This window comes from Culex pipiens, chromosome 1 (genome assembly GCF_016801865.2).
Source record: "Culex pipiens pallens isolate TS chromosome 1, TS_CPP_V2, whole genome shotgun sequence".
NCBI lineage: Eukaryota > Metazoa > Arthropoda > Insecta > Diptera > Culicidae > Culex > Culex pipiens.
In genome coordinates this window covers 59,257,952-59,276,234 of record NC_068937.1, presented here as the reverse complement: position 1 = coordinate 59,276,234, position 18,283 = coordinate 59,257,952, and the positions used below count along the sequence as shown (strand labels likewise).

At 32.0% G+C, this 18,283-nt stretch overlaps 1 protein-coding gene across 1 annotated transcript; it reads right to left on the bottom strand.

Annotated features, from left to right (window-relative positions):
• Positions 1–702: 702 nt before the first annotated feature.
• On the bottom strand, positions 703–1,523 carry LOC120420410 (uncharacterized). The gene has a single exon (XM_039583429.2). It carries the CDS (start codon positions 1,444–1,446, stop codon positions 772–774), a length of 675 nt encoding a protein of 224 aa, XP_039439363.1. The 5' UTR covers positions 1,447–1,523; the 3' UTR covers positions 703–771.
• Positions 1,524–18,283: the final 16,760 nt, after the last annotated feature.

Sequence of the window (18,283 nt, the reverse complement as noted above, 5' to 3'; positions counted from 1 at the left end):
ATTTTGATATTACACGCTAACATAACATATTTATGCAGGTCATACATAATTTCGTTACCAGTCACGTTCCTACTGTTAATACCTCGTCTCAACTAGTTCTCAACCGCTCCTGATTATGGAAACTTCGTTGTGGGTAAAAGCAAACCCTTTCCCTGCTAGACTCTGCGCAAGCTTTACCCTAATTAGGGAAATTGATTTGATTGAATCGACTGATGCGTCGTCCCGACAGTCAGTCAAAGGAACGGAAGGAAAGCATCAAACGGGAGAAAACTTAATTAGACTGCTTGATGTTGTTACCCCACACCGGCCGCAGCTCACCGTAATCAAATGCACCGTACCTCTACGAATCCGATTCTCATCGAAGACGGATTGGATCAAGAAAACGAACTTGTCAATTAGTTTAAATGACTGGGGCAGATTTGCGGCAAAAAAATATTGTACACAAAGAAGCAGCAGGGCGCACCAATCACATTAATAAGATTGAAAAGTTTTAGTTGCTGTTTGATAGTTAATTAGGCATAGTTTCTAGTGTACAAATATTGGAAATATTCAAATAAAAAAAATCTATTCTGCTAACCAGATCAGATCAAAATTATCAAACGGCTGCTCATCATTGTAGTCAATTCCAATTATAATTTTCAGTAATATGTTTGAGAATTTGCAAAATCATGTATGTAAATGCTTTGTTTATTACAATTATTGAATTTCAGTTTTATTCATTTGAGTTTATTCAAACCTTTATGCAATTTGCAACATATCTGTTGAACGTTTCTACCCAAAATGAACTTGCTTTTTGTCGTTTTCATTTTTCACAAACGATGGTCTCTTCAGAATAGATCGCACACTCTCGTCGAGTTCGTACTTTTCCTCCAGATCCTTGATTTGCTGCTCGAGTTCATCGGCACAGCTGGCCGAATTATGGACGGCAGTCTGCAGTCGAAGAATCATCTCCTCTTCTGGAGCCAACTCTACGTCCATCTCGTCCAGTTCGGTTTCCTTCAGTTTAAGTTCGTTGCCTTCCCGTTCCAGATCCACTTGCCGTACTGTGAGAGGGCTCATGACGCTAGCCGGAGCCATTGCCGGATGCTCGTCTTCTTGGCTTTCGGCACGGCTCATCTTCGCCAAAGTGGCTTCCATTGCGAATTCACTGGCAAAGCCGGACGAAATTGCGCAGAATGCTTCACGATCATCCCAAAACTTTGTCCGCACGGCACGCGTTGCTTCCTGTTTGGCTTTCATTTCCGCTTCCTGCTTGAGATACAGCTCCTTCCAACTTTCGTACTGAAGGTTCAGTACGATTTCGTCGGCCTTCAGTGAGTAGTATCGTTTCAGATCCAGTTCGTACTCGTCCTGTAGCTGTTGCAATTTTTCCGTAACTTCGTCGATTAGTTTCTGCTTTTCAGAAAGATCTTGATTGGATGAGTTTTGCTTGTCGGAAGATTCCATATTTGAACAATGATTGAATATTGTGTTTTGATTGAACAACTTTCAAGAACACGTGTTTGAGAATATTCTTTGAGGTTATGTTTTTAAAAATGACAACTGAACAGACAAGACTAAATGTCTAATCAAAGGACGTCATGACAATTGCTTACCGTTGCGTATCGATATCCGGCTTTTTCACTTGATTCACAGTTTGAATTGATCAGAGAAAATATGAAGAAAACCCAAAATTCAGTTCATTTCTACGAAATGTTCCCAAATTTTCAGTTATTGAAAAATGATAGCACCAGAAAATCTATAAGCATGGGATGAATCTTCATCACACGCAAACAACGACAAAATTGAATCAGTCGAAAAAGTTATATCAGATTATGCAAAGTCTCGTGCGCGTGCGGAACGCCATTTTTTGTCCGACGAACGTGATTTTTTTCACTTTTTATGCTCTGGGTTGACGACGGCGGGTGTCAAACCCACAAAAAGGCTATCCCGGTCCCGGTGGGTGGGTGTATTGGCAATATATGGAAGAGGCGATAATGTACTTTCAATTTGTGTGCCAGGCGCATCCTGCCATCGCGGCTCGTTTTTCACTCGCTGGGGTTCGATGTATGTTTATCGGTAAATATTATTAACCAGGGCGGCCCACGCTGTGACTCGTTCCACTGATGCAGCGGGTAAGGAGCTGGTGTTTGAAGCGTTTTGGAATTTTTATATATCGGAAACAGTAAAGTGGATTTTTGTTTCGAAGTGGTGTCAAATATTTGTCTTCTATTTAAAATGATATTTTAGAAAAGGCCCATTGATTTATGACAACGATGTTTTTAACGACTTTGTTTCAGATGGATGTTTAAAGGAGACGCATGGTACATTAGGGTGTAATATGGTTGTATGGAAAAAAATAAAAATGTTCAAATTTAGTGAGCACAGCAACTTTTTGATTCCTTATAGGGTCCTAAACAACTCCCCAAAGTTTGAGAACGATTGGTTCAGTCCTCACTTTGCGCAAAGCGATTCAATTTTCCTTATTTTGTATGGGAAAAACCATTTTTTTGAATTTTGATATTTAAAAAATCCACGTTTCACGCTATATCAAAACCGGATTCATTTTAGGATGCTCTGGAATTTGCTCTACAACTTTCCCGAAGAGAGTATGGTGCTAACTTGCGTGTTCAAAACTCGTCTAAAACGTGTTTTTTGCTCGAAATACACTTTTTAGACGAGTTTTGAGGACGCTGTATCTTCTTTCAGGAGCAAGTTAGCACCATACTCTCTTTGGGAAAGTTGTAGAGCACATTCCAGATTATCCGAATATGAATCCGGTTTAGATATACCGTAAACCGGGGTGACTTTGTAGGATTTGAATTTGTTTTTGGAATATTTTTCAACTGTTAAGGTTTTTCTCAAGATTATTATTTTTAAAACATGTACTGGGGTATGCCACACAAAGTCCATGTACTATTTTTGAAAAAAAGTTATTTCAATAGTAATTGGAAAAATAGTTACGTTAAAAATTCTTAGTTTAAATTCCGGGGTGACTTAGATAGTCGTAGTTTTTCTTGTTAAAATCAGATTTGAGGTGTTCAAACTTTATTTTTACGTCAAATGTACCATCACTAAGATTGCTGGTACAGTTTTAAAGAAAGAAAATCAATGTTTATATTTATTTAACTAAGTTTATGTTCTTTTTAACAAAATACATATAAATTTCAAGTAAAATTGTTAAAATGTTGGAATTTTTATTTAAATTCGTGAAAATTAGTTTTGTTTACAAAATTTTCGATTTATATTGCATTGTATACTAAATTCAAAGCACGAATCACAAGTTTCACATTTTACATGAAATTTGTTCAACTGAAATTGCCTTTAAATTTGGAGACTTTATTGAAATGTGTTTTAAAAACACATATAATTTATTATTTACAAACTTTTTTTACCATCTTCTAGTGGAAAATTGTCCAAAGAATCCGAAAATGCATTCCGTTTTCCGATTTAAAATCATGTTCATTGATAAAATCATGACACTTTGAGAAGTTTTAAATAAAGCCTTTCATCCACATTTTCTTAGTTATAGTTAACTAACTATTTAAACTTTTCAAAATTTTATGTAGAGAAGATTTTAGGTACTTTGAACACTTCGCTACCCCGGTCAGTATGATTACAAACCATTCCGTATGTAATTTATTTGCACTCTTCATTTTGCGGAAAAATCTCAAACCTATCAAAGTCACCCCGGCTATCAAAGTCACCCCGTTTTACGGTGAATTATCAAAATTCAAAAAATGATTTTTCTTATATAAATTTATATGGAAAATTGAATCGCTTTGCGCAAAGTGAGGACTGAACCAATCGTTTTCAAACTTTGGGAAGTTGTTTAGGACCCAAAAATGAACTGAAAAATTGCTGTGCTGGAAAATTGATTTTGTTATTACACCCTAATGGTACATAAACATTATGGGTAACTAATGAGTTTTCTAAGTGAGATTTTTATCGATTCAAGTTTTGACAGTCGAATCACAAAAAAAAAATGTTGTCTTTTTAATTTTTAAGCTTAAGGTAAAGCCGGCAATAATTTTCAAAGAAAATTCATCACACTTAAAATGATCTGTATTGAGTTTAAGAATTTCCGCACAAAATAGTATCTGCATGTCGTGACTTTCCCCCGATTTATTCCGCGAATTCCGAATATTTCGAACCAAATAATAAGACACGTCTTTTCATGCCAAAGCAAAACACACGACTGGTTTATTTCTCGTTTGCTCACGCACACATTCTCAACTTCTCTCTCGGCTTGCCTGCTCTCTCATTACACTACATACACTCTCTCTATTCTCACTCTCTCTTCTCTGCCACACTCATTCACTACATCCTCGTTCTTTCCTACTCTAAAAATTCAATAACAAATTCATCTGCAGATTAAAATCAGCTTTTTTTGATCCATGGTAGTCAGGAAACTCAGCTCATCTCAGGATTCGGCTCCGATAAATACTTCTCCGGTATCCTTGATCGTGACACATCTGCCAAAACCCCAACGTCAGCATGGTTACCTGCAATTAAAGAAATAAAATACGACAACTTCGAAAGTTATCGTGTAATTAATTAATTGATCGGGAATTTTAACCTACAATTATCCAGAAATTCAATTTGAAGCTAAAATTCAAGTGGTGTAGATTACAAGTCTATCGTTTCTCAAATCATAACTACAAAAAGATTGTTTCTTAAATCATCACATTAAAATATTGAAAATCTACAAATTCCATTACCGACTTGTCCCACCAACTAATTTTTAAAAATATTTTACGTTATCTTCTCTAAAATAAAATCCTGCGTTCAAATTTAAGTCGCGAAAGTTATTAGCGTATCGTTTCTTAAATCATCACATTAAAATATTGAAAATCTACTAATTACTTCTCCAACTTGCCCAATAATTGATTTTTCTAAATCTTTTACTACATCTTTCCTGAAATACAATTATTCCCTAAAATTTAAATTGAATAGGTTATGAGCCTAACGTTTCTTAAATTATCACATTGAAAAAATTAAAAAAATCTACAAATTTCTTCACCCACTTGTCCAAGAACGATTTTTTAATAAACTATTGCTACACCTTCCCTGGAATCCAATAATGAGTTCAAATTTGAGTCGTGTAGGTTATGAGTCTATCGTTTCTTAAATCATCACATTGAAAAGATTGAAAATCTACAAATTCCTTCACCAACTTGTCCAACAACCGATTTTTAGTTATTTTTTGCCACATCTTCCCTGGAATCCAAACATAAGCTCAAATTTAAGTTAAATCGGTTATGAGCCTATCTTTTCTAAAATCATCACTTTAAAAGATAAAAAATACAAGTTCCTTCACCAACTTGACCAACAACCAATATTAAAAAAAATCTGTTAATACATCATCCATGAAATCCAATCATGCGCTGAAATTTAAGTCGTGTAGATTTTTAAAATCTATTACTACCCTTGAATATAATCATTAGCTAAAATTTAAGTTGAATAGGTTATAAGCCTATCGTATCTTAAATCATCACATTAAAAAGATTAGATTAAAAACCTACTAATTTCTTCACCCGATTGCCCAACAAAAGATTTTTAAAAATAATTTATTGCTACATCTTCCCTGAAATTCAATGATGAGTTCAAATTTGAGTCGTGTAGGTTATGAGCCTGTCGTTTCTTAAATCATCACATAAAAGGAATAAAAATCTGTGTATTTCCTTACCAACTTGTACACGAATCATTTTTATTCTCTTATCGTTTTCCACATCTTCCCTGAAATCCAATCAAGAGCTTAAATTTAAGTTGAATAGGTTATTGTCATATCGTTTCTTAAATCATCACATTAAAACATTGAAAATCTACAAATTCCTTCACCAAGTTTACAACAACTGATTTTTTTTAAATAATCAATTACCACTTCTACCGTGGAATCCAATCATTAGCTCAATTTTATGTTAAATAGGTTATGATCGTATCGTTTCTAAAATCATCACTATGAAAGATTTAAAATTTACAAATTCCTTCACCATTTTGTTCAACAATATTTTTAAATAATCTTTTACTACATCTTCTCTGGAATCCAATTATGGGTTCAAATTTAAGTCGTGTAGGTTATGAGCCTATCGTTTCTAAAATCGTCAGATTAATAGATTGAAAATCATCAAATTTCTTTACCAACTTGTCCACAAATCATTTGTTTTCTTATCTGTTTCTACATCTTTCCTGGAATCCAATCATAAGCTCAAATTTAAGTTAAATGGGTTATGGTCTATCGTTTCTTAAATCGTTAGATTAAAAGAATAAATCTTCAAATTTCCTACAAACTTGTTCAACAAAATCTTTTTTTTTTGTGGTTACTACATCTTCCCTGGAATCAAATTAAAGTCGTATAAGGCTTTCTAGGCCCAGTGAAAAAAATATAATTTAACTCAAAAATGACGAACTTCTCGTCACAGTGTCAAAGCAAAACAATGATCGAGCTCAAGCTGTCACAGCCCTGTGAAGTATGTTGGCTGAAATATCGGGCGGCCAGTCAAAAAAACCAGCTAGAAGTCGCCTGACATAAAACTTTTGCTAGAAAGAGATAGGACACCTGATGCAAACAAACTTCCAGCTGTAATGTAAACATACTTTGAATGTATTGGTAAATTTCTGACTAGAAAGCCTTCCCACATAGAAAAATGGGCGGAAAACGGCCAAAAAGCGGGGACGTTTTGCCTGAAAGCGGGCCCGATTTTCAGCACGCTTTTTCCCCTCGTTGTGGCCCATTGCGTGCCAGAATGCAACATTTAGGCGGGCGTTACGCATTTTGGCCGCTGTGTTACGCCCGTCTGTGGCACGCTTTTGGGCCCGGTTTGACCACGATAACGGGCCTATAAACGGGGGACCGACGTGCCGGAAACCGGGGGGATTCTACTTCCTGTTCACTTCGGATTTCAAGTTAGGGCGATTAAATTAAATAGGGTGACAAATAAACGCGACAGATTATTTTTTATTTAAAAAAATATTGAATTAACAACAAAACTTAAACTAATTACCTAACTAGCTAAAAAAAATAAGTTGGGTTAGTATGTTAACAAGATTTTAATTAGATTTTTGGTAATTTGGAAAAATTTAGTTAATTTTAGTAAGATTTTGTTAAGTTTGGATAAATTTAGTTAAAATTAGTTAAATTCAGTTAAAATCATTTAACTTTAGTAAAATTTAGTTCAATATGGTTAAATTAAGTAAAATTTAGTTAAATTTAATAAAATTTATTAGGATTTAATTAAATTTAGTTAAATTTAGCTAGATTTAGTTAAAATAAGTGAAATTTAGTAAGATTAAGTAAAATTTTCGTAAGTTTCGTAAAATTTCACTTCATTTATTTCAATTTAGTTAACTTTGGCTAAATTGAGTTATATCAAGTTAAAAAAAGTTAAATTAAATTAATTTGACTTAAATTTAGTTATATATAGTTAAATTTAGTTAAACTTAGTTAAATTTAGTTCGATTTAGTAAAAAAAAATTAAATTTATTAAAATTTGGTTAAATTTAATTAGATTTCGTTAAATTTAGTTACATTTCGCTTTCAATTTAGTTAACTTTGGCAAAATTAAGTAAGATTCAGTTAAAATTAGTTAAATTAAGATAAATTGACATAAATTAAGTTATATTTAGTTAAATTAAGTTAAATTTAGTTGAATTCAGTTTAATTTAGTTAAATTTAGTTTAATTTACTTTATTTTAGTAAACTTGGTTCAATTTAGTAAAATCCATGTAAATATAGTTAATCTTAGTAAAATTTAGTTGAATTTAGTAAAATTAAGTTAAATTTGGTTGAATAAAGTTAAATTTAGTTAAATAAGGTAAATTTAGTCAAGTTAGTTAAAACTTAGTTGAATTAAGTTCAATTTTGTTGAATTTAGATAAACTTATTTAAGTTTAGTTAAATTTAGTAAAATCATGTAAATTTAGATAAATTTTGTGGAATTAGGAAAAAAAACAGTTTAATTTTCTTTAATTTAATTAAACCTAGTCAAATTTAGTTAAGTTTATTTAAGTTTTGTTTAATTGACTTCAATTTAATTAAATTAGTTAAAATTTAATTGAATTCAGTTTAATTTAGTTGAATTTAGACATATTTAGTTCAATTTAGTTCAATTTAGTAAAATTCATGTAAATATAGTTAACCTTAGTAAAATTTAGTTAAATTGAGTTAAATTCAGTTAAATTTGGTTGAATTAAGGTAAATTTAGTTAAATTAGGTGAGTTTAATTTACTTTAATTCAGTAAACTTAGTTCAATTTAATTAAATTTAGTAAAATTCGTTTTAATATAGTTCATCTTAGTTAAATTTAGTAAAATTATATTGAATTTGGTTGAATAAAGTTAAATTAGGTAAACTTAGTCAAATAAGGTAATATTTAGTTAAATTAAGTTCAATTTAGTTGAATTTAGATAAACTTAGTTAAGTGTAGTTAAATTCAGATAAATTTAGATAAATTTAGTTAATTTTAGTTAAATTTCGTTGAATTAAGATGATTTAGTAAAATTCAGTTAAACTTTGTTGAATTAAGTTCAATTTTGTTAAATTTAGTAAAATTCAGTTGAATTTGGTTGATATTAGTTAAATTAAGTTAAACTTAGTTTAATTAAGTTAAATTTAGTTAAATTAAGTTAAATTTTGTTGAATTAAATTCAATTTAGTTGAATTTAGCTAAATTTGGTAATATTTAATTGAATTCAGTTTAATTTAGTTCAATTTAGTTGAATTTAGATAAACTTAGTTACGTATAGTTTAATTAAGTAAAATTTGGTTTAATTTTATAAATTTATATAAATTTAAATAATTTTTGTTAAATTCAGATGAATTTAGTTAAATTTTCTTGAATTCATTTAAATTTAGTTAAATTAGTAGAGTTTATTTTTTATTAATTTAAGTTTATTTAAATTTAGTTTAATTGATTTAAATTCAGTTAATTCAGCTAAGTTTTATTGAATTAAGTTCAATTTAGTGTAATTTAGTTATATTAGGTAAAATTTAGTTGAATTCAGTTTAATTTAGTAAAGTTTAGTTGAATTTAGATAAACTTTGTTAATTCTATTTAAATTTTAATAAAATTAACAAAATTTAGATAAATTTCGATAACTTTAGTTTAATTTACTTTCATTTAGTAAACTTAGTACAATTTTGTTAAATTAAGTAAAATTCAGTTGAATTTGGTTGAATTAAGTTAAATTTATTTGATTTAGGTGAATTTAGTAAAATGAGGTAATACTTAGATTAATAAATTTAAATTTAGTTGAATTTAGATAAAGTAAGTTACGTTTAGTTATATTTAGTAAAATTTAGTTTAATTTAATAAATTTATATAATTAAATAAATAAATTAAATTAAGATAAATTCAGTTAAATTTACTTGAATTTAGTAAAACTTAGTTAAATTAGTAAAGTTTATTTATATTAATTTAAGTTTATTTAAATTTAGTTTAATTAAGTTAAATTTAGTTAATTCAGCTAAATTCAGTTAAATTTAGTTAAATTAGGTAAAATTTAGTTGAATTTAGTTAAATTAGGCAAAATTTGGATAAATTAAGATAACTTTAGTTTAATTTACTTTAATTTAGTAAACTTAGTTAGTTGTTAAATTTAGTAAAATTCAGTTAAATTTAGTTAAGTTCAGCTAAATTTTGTTGAATTTAGTTCAATTTAGTTAAATTTAGTTGAATTTAGATAAACTTAGTTAAGTTTTTTTAATCTAGTCATACTTAGTTCAATCTAGATAAATTATGTAAATTCAGTTAAATTTATTTAAATTTAGTTAAATTAGGCAAAATTAAGTTAAATTTAGATTAATTTACCTCAATTCAGTTATACTTAGCTAAATTTAGTTGAATTTAGTTAAGTTTATTTAAATTTATTAAAATTTATTAGGATTTAGTTAATTTTAGTACAATTTAGTTAAATTAAGTTATGTTATGCAAATTTAGTTAAATTTAGTTGTATTTATTATATTTAGTTTAATTCACTTTAATTTGGAAAACATACTAAAATTTAGTAAAATTTTCATATAATATAGTTAATCATAGTTAAATTTAGTAAAATTTTGCTGAATTGTGTTCAATTTAGTTAAATTTAGTAAAAATCGTTTAATTTAGTTAAATTAAGTAAATCTAGTATCTAGTAATTCAGTAAAATTTATTTAAATTCAGTTAATTTGGTCAAATTTAGCATAATTTACTTTAAAATTGGTTAAATATAATTAAATTTAGTTAAGTTCAGTTTAATTATTGCATATTTTTCTAAATATATGTTAAAAAAAATTAATTTTCTTTATTTCAGTAAACTTAGTTCAATTTAATTAAATTTAGTAAAATTAGTTTTAATATTGTTCATCTCAGTTAAATTTAGTAAAATTATATTGAATTTGGTTGAATTAAGTTCAATTTAGTTTAATTTAGATAAACTTAGTTTAGTGTAGTTAAATTCAGATAAATTAAGATAAATTTAGTTAATTTTAGTTAAATTTCGTTAAAATAAGATGATTTAGAAAAATTCAGTTAAACTTTGTTGAATTAAGTTCAATTTAGTTCAATTATATTAAATGAGGTAAAATTTTGTTGAATTAGGTTCAATTTAGTTTAATTTAGCTAAATTATGTAAAATTTTATTGAATTCTGTTAAATTTAGTTCAATTTAGTTGAATTAAGATAAACTTAGTTACATCTTTTGAAATTTAGTAACATTATGCAAAATTTAGTTAAATTTTGATAAATTTAGTTTAATTTACTTTAATTCAGTAAACATAGTTCAATTTATTTAAATTTAGTAAAGTTCAGTTGAATTTGGTTGAATTAAGTTAAATTTAGTTGAATTAGGTAAATTTATTGAAATTAGGTGATACTTAGTTGAATTAAGTTCAATTTAGTTGAATTTAGATAAACTTAGTTACATTTAGTTAAATTAAGTAAAATTTTGTTTAATTTAATAAATTTATATAAATTTAAATAAATTTTGTTAAATTCAGATGAATTTAGTTAAATTTACTTGAATTTATTTAAACTTAGTTAAATTGGTAGAGTTTATTTATATTAATTTAAGTTTATTTAAATTTAGTTAATTTAGCTAAATTACGTTAAATTTGGTTAAATTCAGTTAAATTTGGTATAATTAGGTAAAATTTAGTTGAATTAAGTTCAATTTAGTTAAATCAGGCAAAATTTAAATAAATTTTAATTTACTTTAATTTATTAAATTTAGTTCAATTTTGTTAAATTTAGTAAAATTCAGTATAATTTATTTAAGTTAAGCTAAATTTTGTTGAATTTAGTTCAATTTAGTTAAATTTAGTTCAATTTAGTTGAATTTAGATAAACTTAGTTAAGTTTATTTAAATCTAGTCATACTTAGTTCAATCTAGATAAATAATGTAAATTCAGTTAAATTTATTAAAATTAAGTAAAATTTAGATAAATTTAGCTTAAATTACTTCAATTCAGTTATATATGCTAAATTTAGTTGAATTTAGTTAAGTTTATTTAAATTTATAAAAATTTATAAGAATTTAGTTAATTTTAGTTTTATTTATAATATTTAGTTTAATTCACTTTAATTTAGTTAACATAGTAAAATTTAGTTAAATTAACATATAATAGTTAATCATAGTAAAATTTAGTTAAAATCAGTTAAATTCTGTTTAAGTTTATCTAGTCAAGTTTATTAAAATTTAGTAAAATTTATTTAAATTCAGTTAATTTTAAAAACATTAAGTCATATTTAGTTTCATTATGTGAATTTATTATTATTTAGATAAATTTAGTTTGATTTACTTTATTTAGAAAACTTAGTTAAATTTTGTTAAATTTAGTTAAATTAGCCAAATTTAGTCAAAAGAAGTAAAATGTATTGAAACTTTATTTTAGTTAAATTTAGTGATTTTTTGGTTATTTTAGTTAAATTGAATATATTTTGTTAAATTTAGTTAATATTAGTTAAATAAGTTACTTTTAGTTAAATAAAATAAATGTAGTTAATTTTTGATAAATTTTGTTAAATTAATTTTAGTTTAATTTACTTTAAAATTGGTTATTTATAGATAAGTTTATTTAAATTTAGATAAGATCAGCTAAATTTTGGTGAATTTAGTAAACTTCAGTTTTGTTTTGTGAAGTTTTTGTAAAATATAATACCTCTGTGTTATTCAGGTAAATATGTTCAAATTAGTATAAAATTGTTATGAATCGCAAAAATTAAAAAAAATATTATGAATTTAAAAAATAGGTGAAATTTTGTTCAAGATAGTAAAACAAAGTTTGAATATAACTTGAAATTACTATAATTTAACTACATTTACTTTGACAAGCCTAACTATTACAATTTAGCAAAACTTTGTCATATTTATGTAAGTTTTATTACGTTTAGTTGAATTTAGTTTATTGACAGTTTTGTTATTTTTTTTTTAGTTTTGTATTTTAGATTTTTTGTAGTTTTTTTTGTATTAGTGTATTTCTGTGTTTTGTATTTAAGTGTTTCTCTGTTTTTGTATTTTTGTGTCTTTGTATTTTTAATTTTTGTAATTCTGTGTTTTCGTATTTTCGTATTTTTGTATTTCTGTGTTTTCGTATCTTTGTTTTTTTTTGTATTTGTGTTTTTTTATCATGTATTTTCGCATTTGTCTAAATTTTTGTTGTTATTTATTTTGTAGTTATGTTTTTTTTGTATCCAATTATTTTTATGCTTTTGTTTTTTGTAAGTCAGAGAGAATCAGTTTCATCAGTGACTCCTAGAGCGCATACTCTAGTATTTTTCGTTGCCGCTCCAGCCGTCAGCAATCGATCCGCGCCACGATTGAGATGCTCGTTCCGATCGAGCAGCCCTGCACTCCAAAAGATCACTGATTCTGGCCGCCCCTTGTGTCCATTCTTTGCTTCGCTGCAAACGGGCAATCCGATGTAATTTGATGTTCATCACCGCAGGATATATGGTGGTCGTTTGATCCCTTTGATGGGGCGGCTACAAATTGGTTGTTCCATCGGCCAGGGCAATAATCAAAACCTTGTGACGGGAGAATAGAGGTTCAGTAAAACTTTTTCGTTTGAAAGTTTAAATAAACTTGAATAACTACCTTAAATTTACGAATCTAAGCGGCAACCTTCACCGGCATTCTGTCAGCTTCAGGTAGAGCGCAGATCCGGATCGACGCTCGTTCCGGACGAGGTTACACCAAGAATAGGCAAGGGCCATGGTAACCGGTGTGGTCGCCGGCGAAGCAAGTTATTCGGAACGGGCGCGGGAATGGAAGGAAACGGCCCGGTAGATCAAGTACGAGTAGGACGTCGAATGGTGGGGTCATGCCAAAGTGGCCTTGTCGTTCCACATGCTGCTCAACCTGCTGCGATGCCTCGAAACGTGCATTGTTGTGTTGGACCATGGCCGTTGTTCTGTTGGACTTGCCGTCGGTCGCGTGCCGAATTTTGGAACAGATGGTCACTGACGAGCTAATCCACAAGGACGACAAGCCGGTCATCAGGATCGCGCTGAGGCTGAGGCGTCAACAAGCACTTCCGCGGTGGGTTCCACTTCGGAGCAAAACGGAAGTAAATTAGCTATAGCGGCTCCATCGAGATCAACGGTCATGGTAAGACCAAGATCGACGCTGCAGGGCGAGCAGTGGGACAACAGCACTAGACGAAACGTCCGCTTCGATAGCCAAGACCAGCCCGTCAATCCGTAGGACTGCCAATCGAAGACTCCAACGAAGAACGCCGTCGACGAACCCGCTCGCACCATCCTTAACAATCCTCCTCCACCTTCCGTGACATTCAACAAACATCATGCTGGAAAAATAATCCAAATTAGTGCGTGTTCGTCGTTAAAAAACTTTGAAACTTACTTTGATTAGTCCAATAAATCAAAAAGAAACTTTGCGGGAGGCACCAGACCACGTTTTTTTTATGTTTGACTGAAAACCGTAAACAGAAATGTTTGACAGTTTGGACGTTACGGAAAATAAAAGAGTGTGCGTGGCGGAGTGCGCAAATTATGTTGGTGTGCGTGTGCATAAAAAAACGGAAAAATTTGAGGATTGTGTCCAGACTAAAGCGTCTTAACTGGCCCTGGCGATGCCCGATAATCGCCCGCTCCCCCCCCAAAAGTTAGAGTGGGTTATAGGTTATAAGCCTATCTTTTCTTAAACCATTACTTTAAAAGATTAAAAAAAATACAAATTCCTTCACCAACTTGTTCAACAATCGATACATTTAAAATTCCTGCATGAAATCGTTTCTTAAATCAACGCTTTGAAAGATTAAACATTCACAAATTCCTTCACCAACTTGTCCAACAATATTGTTTAATAATCTTTTACTCTAGCTTTTACTACATCATCCCTGACATCCAATCATGAGTTCAAATTTAAGTCGTATAGGTTATAAGTTTCTTAACTCGTCAGATTTAAAAATTAAAAATCTTCAAATTTCACTGCCAACTTGTCCAACAATTTTTATTTATTTTTTTTACTACATCTACCCTGGAATTTAATCAAAATTTAAGTTGAATAGGTTATGAGCCTATCGTTTTTTAAATGATCACTTCGAAGATTGAAAATCTAAAATTCCTCCATCTTTTTCCAACGATCGACGGCATATTTCTTTTACTACATCTTCTTTGAAACCCAATCAGAATCATTACCGTGAAATCCGAAAAAAATGCAGATATTTTATTTTAATTTTACCCATAATCTCAATCGCGATCTCGAATTTAAGATCTCAATGTCTCTCAGGAGACTCAAGCTCAAAGTACCAATAATCACGCTCTACCCTCGCAGAGCACTCAAGCTCAAAAACTCCAAGAACTACGCTCTACCCTCTCAGGGGACTCAAGCTCAAAAACTCCAAGAACTACGCTCTACCCTCACAGGGGACTCAAGCTCAAAAACTCCAAGAACTACGCTCTACCCTCTCAGGGGACTCAAGCTCAAAAACTCCAAGAACTACGCTCTACCCTCTCAGGGGACTCAAGCTCAAAAACTCCAAGAACTACGCTCTACCCTCACAGGGGACTCAAGCTCAAAAACTCCAAGAACTACGCTCTACCCTCACAGGGGACTCAAGCTCAAACACTCCAAGAACTACGCTCTACCCTCACAGGGGACTCAAGCTCAAAAACTCCAAGAACTACGCTCTACCCTCACAGGGGACTCAAGCTCAAAAACTCCAGGAACTACGCTCTACCCTCACAGGGGACTCAAGCTCAAAAACTCCAGGAACTACGCTCTACCCTCACAGGGGACTCAAGCTCAAAAACTCCAGGAACTACGCTCTACCCTCACAGGGGACTCAAGCTCAAAAACTCCAAGAACTACGCTCTACCCTCTCAGGGGACTCAAGCTCAAAAACTCCAAGAACTACGCTCTACCCTCTCAGGGGACTCAAGCTCAAACACTCCAAGAACTACGCTCTACCCTCACAGGGGACTCAAGCTCAAAAACTCCAGGAACTACGCTCTACCCTCACAGGGGACTCAAGCTCAAAAACTCCAAGAACTACGCTCTACCCTCACAGGGGACTCAAGCTCAAAAACTCCAGGAACTACGCTCTACCCTCACAGGGGAGTCAAGCTCAAAAACTCCAGGAACTACGCTCTACCCTCACAGGGGACTCTAGCTCAAAAACTCCAGGAACTACGCTCTACCCTCACAGGGGACTCAAGCTCAAAAACTCCAAGAACTACGCTCTACCCTCACAGGGGACTCAAGCTCAAAAACTCCAAGAACTACGCTCTACCCTCTCAGGGGACTCAAGCTCAAAAACTCCAAGAACTACGCTCTACCCTCTCAGGGGACTCAAGCTCAAAAACTCCAAGAACTACGCTCTACCCTCACAGGGGACCCAAGCTCAAAAACTCCAGGAACTAAGCTCTACCCTCACAGGGGACTCAAGCTCAAAAACTCCAGGAACTACGCTCTACCCTCTCAGGGGACTCAAGCTCAAAAACTCCAAGAACTACGCTCTACCCTCACAGGGGACTCAAGCTCAAAAACTCCAAGAACTACGCTCTACCCTCTCAGGGGACTCAAGCTCAAAAACTCCAAGAACTACGCTCTACCCTCACAGGGGACTCAAGCTCAAAAACTCCAGGAACTACGCTCTACCCTCACACCCCTCTCAGGGGACTCAAGCTCAAAAACTCCAAGAACTACGCTCTACCCTCACAGGGGACTCAAGCTCAAAAACTCCAGGAACTACGCTCTACCCTCACAGGGGACTCAAGCTCAAAAACTCCAAGAACTACGCTCTACCCTCACAGGGGACTCAAGCTCAAAAACTCCAGGAACTACGCTCTACCCTCACAGGGGACTCAAGCTCAAGATTTCAAGAATTGGGTACTAAAGCCCTATGTCAATTTTTATGTACAACGGTAAAAAACACGATTAAAAACCATTTCTGATCACTTTTTTTCATTTTAATGCAAAAATTTTTTTTACAAGACAACATTTTTTCGATGGATTAACTATGGTCCCCTTGGAACGAGCTGTCAAGTAGGAGCTTTTCTGTCAAGAAGGACCGCGAGGTTAATTTTTCAAAATTGATTTAAAAATCATTTTAAACTCTTTGTGGTCGTACAAAGGGTCATTGTGCTCAGAAAAATAAGCTTTATCGCTGTAAACAATAATATCAGCAATCTAAGCTTCATTTTAGGACCCAATTACGCTTTACCCTCACAGGGGACTCAAGCTTTAAACCCCAAGAATCACGCTCTACCCTCTCAGGGGACTCAGCCTCAAGACATCAAGAATTACGCTCTACCCTTGCGTAAATTCATGCTCAAAGTTCAACCATCCACGCTTTACTTTCTCAAAGAACTAGATTTTCATGTTGCTTTTTAAATATCGCTTAATAAATGAAAAAACTCCATAAAATATTCACAAACTTAAACCCTGCTGTAAAAACAACAACAAAACTGAAGAAGAGCGTTGGCTGTACGTTACTCTTCATTACAGCAAGGGGCATATAAAAATCAAAAATTCCACCCAAAATAAATCCAACATCGGCCCGACGATAAACTATATCTACTGTCCATAATCCATAATTAAATCTTCACAAACATTTATCCTACTGTAAAACATCAACAAAACTCAAGAAAAGCATTGGCCGTACGTTACTCTTCATCCCGGCACAGGCTCTGCGCAAATAAAAAAATCCATCAAACATCAACCCGACATCAGTCCGACGATAGAGTGTTTACCATACATATTGCTTTTTCAGTATCGCCTGAATAAATGAAAATAGTACATTAATCTTCTTCACAAACATTTATCCTGTCGAAACATAACAACAAATCTCAAGAAAAACATTGGCCGTACGTTACTCATTATTTCAGCACCGGTTCTACAAAAAAAACCAAAAATCCATCCGACATCAAACCGACATCGGTCCGACACTAGAGTGTTTACTATATTTGATTTCGAGCAAATCCGTCCAACGTTGATCTATATTTTTACTGTCTTACCTTAGCGGGAATATACTTCCAAACAAATGACGTCTTCCTTCCCCATTTATTTTTTTTCTTTCAGCTGCTACTGTAAATTTTCCTCTAAAACCACCAAACACAGCAAAAGGAAAAACAAGAATTGCCACTCTGTCATCCCACACAAACATTTCTGCTGCCACCAAGGTCAGAGGCGTCAGACCTTCAACACTGCTGCTACTGCAACCAAACACCGACGCCATCATGGCGACTGCTGTTAGCCACACGGCAAACACATCTCGCCCATTATCAAAACAATGCAACTTGTTAAAACAAAAAAAAATACTCAATCTCCACTAATTACACTTCACACTTGCAACGGGAGCATTTGCTGCGCCATTGTCGTGACTTTCCCCCGATTTATTCCGCGAATTCCGAATATTTCGAACCAAATAATAAGACACGTCTTTTCATGCCAAAGCAAAACACACGACTGGTTTATTTCTCGTTTGCTCACGCACACATTCTCAACTTCTCTCTCGGCTTGCCTGCTCTCTCATTACACTACATACACTCTCTCTATTCTCACTCTCTCTTCTCTGCCACACTCATTCACTACACTGCATATGCCGGTTGTACCCTTCTTGAAGTCACTGAAGGAATTTTTGACCCTAATCAAATTCGTCTCAAATTTATATAACTTTGTGAAAACAAAGTACAACTTGTAAACTATTGTAAACAACTTGTACAAGGAATTTTGCGAAAATATTGTAAATGAAGCGAAGTTTAAATCGTCGAACTCAAAACCATGGCATTGATGGGTATTGTCACCTAAACTTCTCTAAAGTGATTAAGAATGTTTAAATCCAAGATGGCGACCAAAATGGCG